The sequence below is a fragment of the Scyliorhinus torazame genome, chromosome 7, assembly GCF_047496885.1.
Source record: "Scyliorhinus torazame isolate Kashiwa2021f chromosome 7, sScyTor2.1, whole genome shotgun sequence".
In the NCBI taxonomy this organism is placed as follows: domain Eukaryota; kingdom Metazoa; phylum Chordata; class Chondrichthyes; order Carcharhiniformes; family Scyliorhinidae; genus Scyliorhinus; species Scyliorhinus torazame.
In genome coordinates this window covers 117,975,486-117,987,945 of record NC_092713.1, presented here as the reverse complement: position 1 = coordinate 117,987,945, position 12,460 = coordinate 117,975,486, and the positions used below count along the sequence as shown (strand labels likewise).

The window sequence follows — 12,460 nt, the reverse complement described above, 5'->3', positions numbered from 1 at the left end:
ACTTAAAATAGTGCAACACTGTTTTATTAAGTCAGAAACTATTGAACATACTTTCACTGTGGATTAACACAGTGAACTAAAGACCTATGCCTTGTCCTAACCAGTCGATGCACTCAGCACATGGTGAAGATCTGTGCTGCAGGCTGGGAGCTCTGTCCTACTAGGAGGCTGCAGCTTGAATGAACGGGAACTCTGATGCCCCCTGTCTTTATAGTGCGTGTGCTCTAACTGGTGATTGGCTGCGGTGTTGTGTGTGTTGATTGGTCCCGCTGTGTGTCCATCAGTGTGTGTCTGCACCATGATATACTGGTGTATATTGTGACAGTGTGCTTTTGGTAAAAGGTGTTTTAAGTCATATGGATGTTAAAAGGAAAGCTGAAAGGATTACTTAGTGTTGTAGTCTTTGGGGGTTGTATTTGAATTGATGGTTGCTAAGATGTTCACTGTATGTTTTAAAAAGGTTAACTTGAGTTCATAGAATAAACATTGTTTTGCTTTAAAAAATAAATTTTCCATTTCTGCTGAACCACACCTGTAGAGTGGGCCGTGTGCTCCCCATACCACAATCTAGTAAAAGTTGTGGGTCAGGTGATCTCCATGATACACTTTGGGGTTCTCTAAACCCTGGCCCATAACACATCGAAGAAAAATCCGTAAAAAATTTAATGTGAAAGAGCCATCCGCCCACCAGGAGGAAAGACAGCAAGGTCGAGGGGAGGAAAAGCTCGACCTTGGAGCCAGCAGCTACACGAGGTGGTACGGAAATGGGAAGGACTGAGTCAAAGCATTTCTCAGCACAGACCCAGGCGCTGATGGACAAGCTCATGGGCTTTATTACCGCCAAACTCCAGAGACACAGAGAGGATCAGAAAAAAGACCTGACAGCGGTTGAAACAGCGATGGCCCCCATGAGGGAGGCAATGGCCAAAATGGAGCAGCGGCTGGAAGTCCAAGAATTGAAGACGAGACCAGGAGAAAGCTGACACAAGGGGACCGGATATCAGCATTGGAGACCGAGGTGGCAAGCCTGATCAAGACCCAGAAGTGCCTGAGAGAAAGCTGATGACCAGGAGAACTGGTCTCACCACCAGGACTTAAGAATCGTGCAGCTGCCAGAAGGGATGGAGGGGAGAAACCCCACAGAACACGTCTAGGAGACATTCGGTAAACTGGTCGGCTTCGCCAAGCCCCCGGAGATGGACTGTGTCCACAGGGCCTCAACAGCTGCCCAGAGCCGGGGAACCACCACAAGTGATAATTGTGAAGTTCCACAAATATCAGGATAAGTAGATCCTGAGATGGGCGAAAAATGTGAAAGGGTGCAAGTGGGAAGGACATTCCATCTGCTTGTACCAAGACATTGGGGCGGACCTGGCCAAGCGCCGCACTAAGTTTAGCAGCGTCAAATCCACCCTCTACAAGAGCAAGATGCGGTCCGGCATGATCTACCCTGCCAGTTTTTGGGTCACATACCAGACGCAGAAGTAGTATTTCGACACCCGAGATGACCAACAAATTCGTCCAAGATAATGGTCAGGGCAGACAGTAAGAGCGCACATGGGTGAGAAGACGTGGTACGAAAGCCAAGAGAAAAAAAGACAGGAAGAACGCGGGCAGAGACAGGGGGCGAAATTCTCCCCCAACGGCGGGATGTCCGCCGACTGGCGCCAAACACGGCGCCAATCAGACGGGCATTGCGCCGGCCCAAAGGTGCGGAATGCTCCGCATCTTTGGCGGCCTGGCCCCAACATTGAGGGGCTAGGCCGACGCCGGAGGGATTTCCGCCCCGCCAGCTGGCGGAAATGGAGTTTGTTGCCCCGCCAGCTGGCGCGGAAATGCGGCGCATGCGCGGAAGCGTCAGCTGACAGTTTCCCGGCGCATGCGCGGGAGCGGCCGCTGTCAGTTTCCCGCGCGTGCGCAGTGGGGAGAGTCTCTTCCGCCTCCGCCATGGTGGAGGCCGTTGCGGAGGCGGAAGGGAAAGAGTGCCCCCACGGCACAGGCCCGCCCGCGGATCGGTGGGCCCCGATCACGGGCCAGGCCACCGTGGGGGCACCCCCGGGGTCAGATCGCCCCGCGCCCCCCCCCAGGACCCCGGAACCCGCCCACGCCGCCTGGTCCCGCCGGTAAATACCAGCTTTGATTTACGCCGGCGGGACCAGGCAATTTCTGGGCGGGACTTCGGCCCATCCGGGCCGGAGAATCCAGCGGGGGGTCCCGCCAACCAGCGCGGCCCGATTCCCGCCCCCGCCCAATCTCCGGTACCGGAGACTTCGGCGGGGGCGGGGGCGGGATTCACGGCGGCCAACGGCCATTCTCCGACCCTCTGGGGGGGTCGGAGAATGACGCCCAGGGAGTGGAGAGGGTGGAGGGGGGCAGGCCAGACGGGGATTAAGTTGGGGAACCCTATTTAGAGAGGAGCCGCTACACTAGCGAGTAGGCTGTTGCAAGGGGGTAGTGAAGGAGGAGGCCTCGGTGCGCCTCCTGAGAGGCAGGGAGGAAGGGGTAGAGCACTGGTTTCAACAGGCGACACGTGGAGATGGTGAGAAAGGGGCAGCAGTTGGCGGCCATTTTGAATGGCCCTGGAAATAGGGAAGGTCCAATCGGACAAGGCTGGGCCCACAAGATGAGAATGGTTAACCTCGCCCCAATTCGTATAGTTACATTGAACATAGTGGGCCTCAATGGTCCGGTGAAGGATGCAGAGTCCTCACCCATCTCAATAGTCTGTGGGTGGATGTAGCGTTCCTACAGGAAACACACCTGAGAGAGCGGGACCGACAGCGGGTAAGGAAGGGCTTGGTTTCATTCATGTTTCGACACTAGGCCGATTTAATTCATGGTGACGAGCGCTGTGACGGACCCAGGTGGGGTGATTCGTTATGGTTTGCGGGACTCTGGAAGAGGCCTTGGCAGTTTTGGTAAATATATACGCACCGAACTGGAACGACGCAGAGCTAGTCAAGAAATCTATGCTGAAATCCTGGACTGAGATACCCACCGACTGATCAAGGGGGTGACTTTAACTGTGTACAAGACTCAAGGTTAGACAGATCTAACCCCAAGACAGGTACCAGAACATGTGGGTGTGGTTGACCAGACCCCCCCCAGCACCTCTTGCACAGGATGGACCAGTCCCTTCTCCAACAACACATCAATGTAATGTGGTGCATGGTCAGCGATTACAATGGTGGAGTATTCTTGTCAGGTAACTTGTCAGGCATGGCATGCAAACTAAACACCTTCATGGAGCTGATTGGGGGGGGGGGGGTTAGACCTGTGGAGGTTCTACCACCTGGGGTCAAAAGAATTCTCCTTCTTTTCCCACGTGCATAAGACCTACTCAAAGATAGACTTTTTAGGTCTTGGGAAACAAGGGTAACAAAGGCGGAATACTCCACCATTGTAATTGCCGACCATGCACCACATTACATTGATGTGTTGTTGGAGAAGGGACTGGTCCAAAAACAGGAATCAATTTTTTTTTTCCAATTAAGGGGCAATTTAGTGTGGCCAATCCACCTAACCTGCATATCTTTGGGTTGTGGGGGTGAAACGCATGCAAACATGGGGAGAAGGTGCAACCTCCACTCCACACGGACAGTGACCCAGGGCCGGGATTCGAACCCGGGTCCTCAGCGCAGTAGTCCCAGTGCTAACCACTGCGCCATTGTGCTGCCCCGAGGAAGGGATACTTTTAATAAAAGTATTTCAATGCAGTTTATTTATTATGAGATCAGCATCACACTAGGAGTTTAAAGCTATAACCTTCCATCACAGGCAAATCACGAAACAATCATTACCACAGGCTGTTGTTCAATTACCAACTTCGGAGGGACAAATTTCCAAGAGGACAAAGTTTGTAGGAACGCAAATATATTCAATGCTCGGAGAACTGGGTGGAATTATAAATCCAGTATATTACTTTGGCCTTAAATAGACACAGTGCTAGATTCTGAGTTTGGGTGAACTGAGGAAGGGAGGAAGGTTAAACAGGTTTTCTGTGAATTGCAATTATAGATACAAATGTTTGCTCTAGCAGAGGACATCTGTTGAGTTTGCCTGTTTATATATAAGACCTCGTATAGTTTAGCGAAGGCAACTAAGTGTATTTTAGAGCATTTAACATTTTCTTAATGAGGCGTAAGGATATTCAGTTGGAAAATCTGCTGTGTGGTTATGGTTGAATTGTTAATGTAAATTGTGCAATATTTACTGCAGTCTTCGTTTGAAGAGATACTGGATTGAGTAGATATATCTGACAGATAAAATAGATTTCTACATACAGAGATGCAGAATTTTTAAATGCATGTTAGAGACAGGCACTGTCACCTCCATTATGATTTCTTTTGAAGGCACGGCTGATTCATTTCAATGCGTGAGCCCTTTCATTTGTTTTTTGAGTGGTCAAGCGCACGCAATAATCTAAAGCGGTTGACCAGCGTGTTCTCTGCATGGGAACTTTCAGGTTGCTATGCGTGGCATTTGAACAGAGAATTTTCAATTTAAATGCATAAATCAGAAACTAGGTTTATTATCCACTTAAGCAGGTTATGTGAAGAATTAACCATCACTGAAACATATGCAGTCTATCTTCCAAATTGCTTTTTGAATCATTCATCTATGTAACTGGTTCATAAAGTCGAAAAGGGTATAGTAGCCTAGCAGGTATAATATGGGATTAGCAATCTACAGGTTGAGAGCTGAAATCCCACTGTGGGAAATTTAATAATTAAATCTTATTGGCTTGTGGGCTAGAAGCAGCTGAAATAATAAAAAATGCTGAACCATTATAAAAACCCAACAGTTTCCCATCACTAACAGAACCTGACACCCTTACGCAGTCTGACTGACCGTTGACTCGAGGTCCAACAATTAATGCCCTGAAGGCAAGTGGGGATGTGCACTATTTGTGGCCACACATAGTTGGTGATCCTTTTAAAAAGAAATCAAAACATATTAGTTCTTCCTAGCTTTTGTAATTCTTTGTATTCATGATCACGGAAAGTAATAGATGAATATTAATGCAAACAAATCCTTATTTACTGTACGGGTTGTGGGGAGTTGGAAAAGGAGAAAAGTATTTGGGTGGCAAAATACTAGTGATAATTCAGTGTACCTCCTTGTGAAAAGTTACAGTGATACTAGAATTGGTAAAGGTCTTGGTACCTTCTTTGCTGAAAATGCAGGGAGCAAGATGTTGGAACAATGTTACTTGCCTGATTCATTGCTGGGGTGCAAGCCACATTGTAATCTAACTATGAGACTTGACATTGAACATTTTCAGTGGTGAAATCAGTTCATGCAGATCAGACCGGGGGCCATCAAACATCAAGTTTAGGATTGTATGAACTTCATGAGCCAGTACACACAATGTTTCAGTCACCAGAAGGGCTTAAATGAGAATATAATTTACCATTATATGGAATCAGGCAGGGTTGAAATATTTTTCTGTCACCTGGAGCTTGTGCAACATTTCCAACCTTTCCTTCCTCTCTCCTGCCCAATCCCATGTCCACCTGTCTTGCCAATCCCCATTCCAATCCCTTCAATTCCATTTCAATGTACCCACCACCTGACCAGTCACCAACAACATTTTGTGTGACTATGATCACAACATGTTATTCTTCTCCACCTCCCTTTGACACAATTAATCATACCAAGCTCCATTATCATCTTTCCTCTGTGGGGTTGTCATTTCATGATTTTATTCTCCTCTCAGCACTGGCAGAAAATCTATTACCCTGATGTCCTCCCCTGTACTCAGTCTCCTCTGGTGACCCCCAATGTTCATTCCTAGCTCCCTCCTAATTCATAATGATGTATTGTCCTGAGCAACATTATTCAGAAGTATAGGATCGGTTTTACTACTCCAGTACCACTAGTGACAAAGCGTTAGCGAGCTTACTCTCACACTTTGCATCTCCCTTCTTAAATTTCTTTGTCTTACAATATGCGTCTCACCTTCAAAATCCACCTTAAAACCTACTTATTTGATAATACTTTCCTCAATTCCCCTGGGCTCCCTTCTATTTCTCCAAACTGTGACGAACCTTGGGCTCTTTTTGTTACATTACTGGTGCTATATAAATGCAAGCTGTTGTTATTTCTTCAGGGAATAAGGACAGAAAGGAGGGAGATGGATGATATGAAAATAGGGTTATGTTGTCAGACATCTTGGAGAAAGTATTAGAAACATAGAAAATAGGAGCAAGGAGGAGACCATTCGGCCCTTTGAGGCTTCTTCACCATTCATTATGATCATGGCTGGCCATCAGGTTCAACACCTTGATCCCGCCTTCCCCCCATATCCCTTGATCCCTTTAGCCCCAATAGTTATGTCTAATTCCTTCTTGAAATTACACAATGTTTTGGCCTCAACTACTTTTTGTGGTAGTGAATTCCACAGATTCACCACTCGTTGGGCAAAGAAAATTCTCCTCACCTCCGACCTAAAAAGGTTTATTTACCCTTTATCCTCAAACAATGACCCCTAGGTCTGGACTCCCCCACCATCAGGAACATTCTTTCTGAATCTACCCTGTCTAATCCTGTTGGAATTTTGTAAGATTCTATGAGATGCCCTCTCACTCTTCTAAACACCAATGAATATAATCCTAACAAATTTAGTGTCTCCTCATATGACAGACCCGCCATCGCAGGAATCAGCCTGGTAAATCTGTGCTGCACTCCCTCCACAGCAAGAACATCCTTTCTCAGATAAGGGCACCAAAACTGAACACACAATACTCCAGATGTGGCCTCACCAATGCCCGATACAATTGCAGTATAACATTTCTATTCCTGTACTCAAATCCTCTCGCAATGAAGGCCAACATACCTTTTGCCTTCTTTACTGCCTACTGTACCTGTGCACTTACTTTCAGCGACTGATGCACGAGGACACCAAGGTCTCGCTGAGTATCCACCTCTCTCAATTTACACCCATTCAAATAATAACCTATTTTTGCTACCGAAGCGGATAACCTCAAATTTATCCACATTATACTGCATCTGCCATGCATGTGCCCACTCACTCATCTTGTCCAAATCCCATTTAAGCATATCTGCATCCTCCTCACAGCTCACCCACCTATATTCTATGGAAGACAGTAATACTGTTTTAAGTTCCTTTCTTCCTCTATTTGGATCTCATTTCTGGCATGCATATTTTGAAAACTACTACAGCATTCAAAAGGTGGATACTGCCCAAATATTCTTTTTTAAAGTATTTTTATTCCACAGATTTTCAACATTTTTACTATTTGTAACAACCTCACAAACCGCCCCCCCCAACTCACCAAGTCCCCCACCCCTCCCCAGCAATCAACGGTAACCAGCTCACCAAAATGCAAGATAAACAAACCCGAACAATTTTAGAACCTATCACTCGCCCCCCTTAGAGCAAATTTCACTTTTTCCAGGGTCAAAAATTCCAACAGGTCCCCCCGCCATGCGAGGCACAGGGCGGAGAAGCTGAACCCCACTCCAACAAGACCCGCCTACGAGCAATCAACGAGGTGAAGGCTAAATTATCTGCCCTGAACCGTCCAGGCCGGTCTGACACCTTGAATATGGCTTCTAGGGGACAGGGCGGCACGTCCAAATGTAAAACCACCAAAATGGTGCTGAACACCATCCTCCAAAGCCTTTCCAGCTTCTGGCAGGACCAAAACATATGAATATGATTTGCGGGGCCCCTCCACATCACTTACAGACATTCTCCACCCCCTCGAACAGCCGTCTCATCCTAGATTTTGTAAGGTGCACCCTGTACACCACCTTCAGCTGTAACAGCCCCAGCCTCGTGCACAAAGTCGGGGCATTTACCCTTTGCAGCACCTCACGCCGCAATCTCTCTTCCAGAGCCGCCCCCAAATCTTCCTCCCACTTTGCCTTAACCCCTCCATGGACACCCCACCCCACATCCTCCTCCAAAATCCTCCTGTAAATCGCCGAAATGCTCTCCCCACTCAACAGCACTGCCTCCAACAATAAAGAGGCAGGTGCTATCGGGAAGATTAGGAAGACCTTCCTCGCAAAGTCCCACACCTGCATCTACCTGAAACCTTCGGTCCACGCCAGCCCAAACATCACGTCCAGACTCGCAAATTGCCCCCCCAGAAACAGATCCTTCATTTCCTTGAACCTTGCATCCATCCTCCCTGGCTCAAACTCATAGTTTGCCCTAATTGGCATCTCCCCCGACCCAGCTCCCAACCTAAAATGCTGCCTAAACTGCCTCCAGATCTTCAGCATGGCCACCACTACTGGACTCACCGAATATATCTCTGGGGCCATTGGGAGCGGGGCCGTTGCCAGCGCCCGCAACCCCCTGCTAGAGCCCGCCTCTATCCTTGCCCAAAATCCCCCACCTCCCTATTCCACCTGCCCCCCTCCCCCCCCCTCTGCAGTATCACCTTCCTAATCCTAACCACATTCCCTGCCCAAACAATGAGGAGATCAGCCTGTCCACCCCCCCTAAAAAACGCCTTGGGCAAAAAGATCGGCAGACACTGAAACAAGGACAAGAATCGTGGTAAAACATTCCTCTTTACTGCCTGTATACGGCCTGCCAACGACAGGGAGAGATTGTACCACCTCAGCAAATTAGCCTTCACCCTCCCCACCAAGCTAGTGAAATTAAACCTCCGAAGCCCTGCCCAATCTCGGGCCACCTGCACCCCCAAATACCTAAAGCCAGACGAAATGGCAGCCCCCACCTCCCCCCCACAGGGGAGACCATAAAGTACTCACTTTTTCCTAAATTCAATTTGTACCCTGGAAACGTCCCAAATCTCTGAAGCAACCCCATTATGCTCCTCACCGAAGAGCTCGGCTCTGAAATATACAAGTCATCGGCATATAAGGACACCCTATGCTCACCCCTCACTATCCCCTTCCACAGCCCCGAGCTCCTCAGCGCAATAGCCAAGGGATCTATAGCCAATGCAAACAGAATGGGGGACATGGGACATCCCTGCCTTGTATCCCAGTGCAACCAAAATACCCTAAATTCATGCTATGCGTGTGCATATAACAGCTGCACCCATGCCACAAATTTCAGCGCAATCCCAAATTTCTCCAATACCGCCATCAAATGACTCCACTCCACCCAATGAAATGAAATGAAAAATGAAAATCGCTTATTGTCACAAGTAGGCTTCAAATTAAGTTACTGTGAAAAGCCCCTAGTCGCCACATTCTGGCGCCTGTTCGGGGAGGCTGGCATGGGAATTGAACTGTGCTGCTGGCCTGCCTTGGTCTGCTTTAAAAGCAAGCTCTTTAGCCCTGTGGTAAACCAGCCCCTTTACAGCATCTGATGCCACCACCCGAAAGCACCACATTCAAAGCTTCCTCACATTCAAGGACAACCATTTTCCCTTTACAAACTCTGTCTGATCCTCCCCAATCACCTTCAGAAGGCACTCCTCCAACCGTAACGCCAACACCTTTACCAATACCTTGGCGACTACAGTCAGCAGAGATATGGGCCTGTATGACCCACACTCCACCGGATTCCTGTCCTTCTTAAGCAACAACGAACTGGTGGCCTGCCCCATAGTTTGCGGCACGACACCCCGTCCATCGCATCCTCGAACATTCCCACCACCCCCGGCACCAGCCTATCCTTAAATCTTTTTTAAAATTTGACTGGGAACCCATTTGGCTCCGCCGCCTTCCCTGCCTGCAGCCTCCCAATCGCCACCTTCACCTCCTCCACCCCTGCCCATCTCCATCTCCCGCAACCTCGGGACTCTAGCCCACTCAGAGACTCCTTCATCTCCCGCTCCTCTTCTGGTGGCTCCGACTTATCAAGTCCCTATAGAAATCCTCAAACACCTTATCAATCTGTTCCGGAGCAACCGCCAACTCTCCCGTCCTGTCCCACACCCGAACTATCTCCCTCGCCACAGCCTCCCTACGGAGCTGACCTGCCAACATACACCCTGCCTTGTCCCCGTACTTATAGACAGTCCCCGTCACCCTTCTCAACTGACGCACCGCTTTCGATATTCTGAAACTAAATTCCAAACACAGTTTCCACGTGACATTCAAGATCTAAAATAAGCCAAATCAGGTTGCCACATTTTCACAGCCCAAACTTACCAGAGGACATGGGGAACTTTAATTATCTCACAGGCTAATTATGCACAATGAAACAAGAACACAATACAAAGCTATTGCTATTGCTGATGTCTTTGGAGCGTGTCTAAGGGGAAATATTGCACAAAATAATTTCTTAATTCTTCTTTGACCATCTTCCAGCTGCAGAAAACAAGCATCTTTTTAACTTTCTTGATAAAGGTGCGCTCCTGTACAATCTGAATTCTAAACACAGCAACAGTTATACTCACCTAGCTCCTCTCCTTCGTCTCTTTGCTTTTTGATGATCTCCAGCAGCTGCTCTGCAGCCTCACTTACAGACATGAACCTGGGAGGTTCAAAGATCTTCTTTCCCCTGAAAATAAATATTCACCATTAAAATATATTTCCCCTGATGACTTCTGGTGGCGGCATGTAGGAGGAGGTCGCACATTGGATGGCTCCTGCTCGAAGCTTGATTTTTTAGAATTTATGCCCGGTCCCAGGAGCAATTTCTGGTTAAATAAGTGCAGTAAGACACAAGGAAGAAAGATGTCCAAAACCCAAAGGAAATCTGCTGTGAAGAAGGGGGCAAATGAAGGTTCGCTGTCGAGTGGAAGGGTTGACTCAGCAATTGGAAAGATGGTGGAGGCTGGGTCGCTGGGCAGGACCACACTGTTCACGGTAGAAAAGATGACCGAGGTGATGGTTGTGGAACTTGAAAAATAGTTCGCAAAGCACATGGTGGTGATGAGGAAGGAGATGATGGCAGCATTGAAGGTGCTGGTGGAGGAGGCGATTGCCCCGGTGAAGGTTGGCAGCATTGAAGGTGCTGGTGGAGGAGGCGATTGCCCCGGTGAAGGTGGCGGTGTCGAGGGCATCGGCCGAGGAGCGAGAGCAGGGTGAGAAACTGAAGGGAGTGGAAGAGGCCTTGTCACAACACAGTGACCAACTCACCTCGATGGGTGAGGAGCTGCAGTAGGCGGTGGAGGCCTGTATAACAGCAGGGTGCGGTGAGCCAAAGTAGAGGACCTGGAAAACAGATCTAGGCGGCAAAATCTGAGGATAGTGGGCCTGCCCGAAGGGGTAGAGGGCTCGAGGCCAACTGAGTATTTTGCCAAGATGTTGGCGGAGCTGTTGGGGGAGGGGGAAGACCCCTCTAGATACGAACTGGGTCAGGCTCATAGGTCGTGGAGGCCTAAACCAAAGGCGAATGAGCTGCCAAGAGCAGTGATTATTTGTTCCGTAGGTACCGTGTGAAGGAGAAGGCCCTGTGTTGGGCAAAGCGGAAGCAGGAGGTGCAGTGGGCTGGAGCTGGTATATGTATATACCAGGACTTAACTGTGGAGCTGGTGAGGAGGCGAGCGGCCTTCAGCCGAATTAAGATGGCACTGTATAGCAGCGGGGTGCGGTTCGGCATAGTGTACCCAGCTAAGTTGAGGGTGACCTACAACTCCAAAGACTTTTATTTCAAGACGGTTTAAAGCGGCTGAGGCGTTTGTGAAAGCATAAGGTCTGGGGCAGAAGTGAGAAATGGGACTGAGGATTGGTCTTGGACTGGGGGTAGGGGGGGTGGAGGAGTGTATGTAGCTCTATTTTTCCCTGCATGTTATATGCGCTAAATGAGTTGACATTGCCAATTTGGACAAGGTAAGAGATGGGATTTTCTTTTGCAATGATGGTTCTTTGGGGTTTCTGTGATTATACTGGGGTTGTGTGTTGAAGAGGATTTCTTCGTTTTCCAGGGACCGGGCAGGGGGGGGGAGGTGATTGGAAGGGGGTGAGGCCTGGGCAGGGGCCTCCACACTGGCTAGCTGGGGGTGGGGGAGTGTGGGGGCGGGGGGGAACCCCCGGTTGGGATAGTTGGAATATGAGGGGTATGTTGGAGAGAGGGTTTTCAGGATCATCTCGGGGGTAGTACTCGTGAACTTGGAAGCCTTTATCGGGGGTCGGACCGGCTCGGGCGGTGGCAGATGTTAGCCTTTGCCTCGCTGATTGCCTGGATACGGGTCCTGTTGGTTGGAGGTTAGCTTCTCCATCCTGTGACACGGCTTGGCGGGTAGGACCTACTTGAATTTCCTTGATTCTCGGGAAGTTTCACAATTTATGGGGGCTGTTTATTATGCATTTCTGAGAATTGGTTGCCATTGAACATTAGGGAGGGGGGGGAGGGGGGATTGGCGGTAATGTTGTTTTAAGTTACACTGTTTACGGATTGTTAATTTGTGGGTTTTTTTTAACCTAGAATGTATGGGTGGATGTTTTGATCTGTATATTGAGCGGGGGACGGTTTGTGTGTGGGGCTTTGTTACTGTATTTGTTTTTTCTTTGGTTGTTTATTGGTGAAAATTAGGAGAATAAAAAGATTTTTTAAAAA

General features: G+C 48.6%; 1 protein-coding gene across 1 annotated transcript in view; it reads right to left on the bottom strand.

The window, feature by feature from the left end:
- Nucleotides 1-12,460, bottom strand: part of dph5 (diphthamide biosynthesis 5) — a 139,255-nt gene that overhangs the window by 15,213 nt on the left and 111,582 nt on the right. Inside the window, exon 6 of the mRNA XM_072511365.1 lies at nucleotides 10,356-10,459. Within this exon, the coding sequence (XP_072367466.1) occupies nucleotides 10,356-10,459 (104 nt within the window). The remainder of the gene's footprint in view (nucleotides 1-10,355; nucleotides 10,460-12,460) is intronic.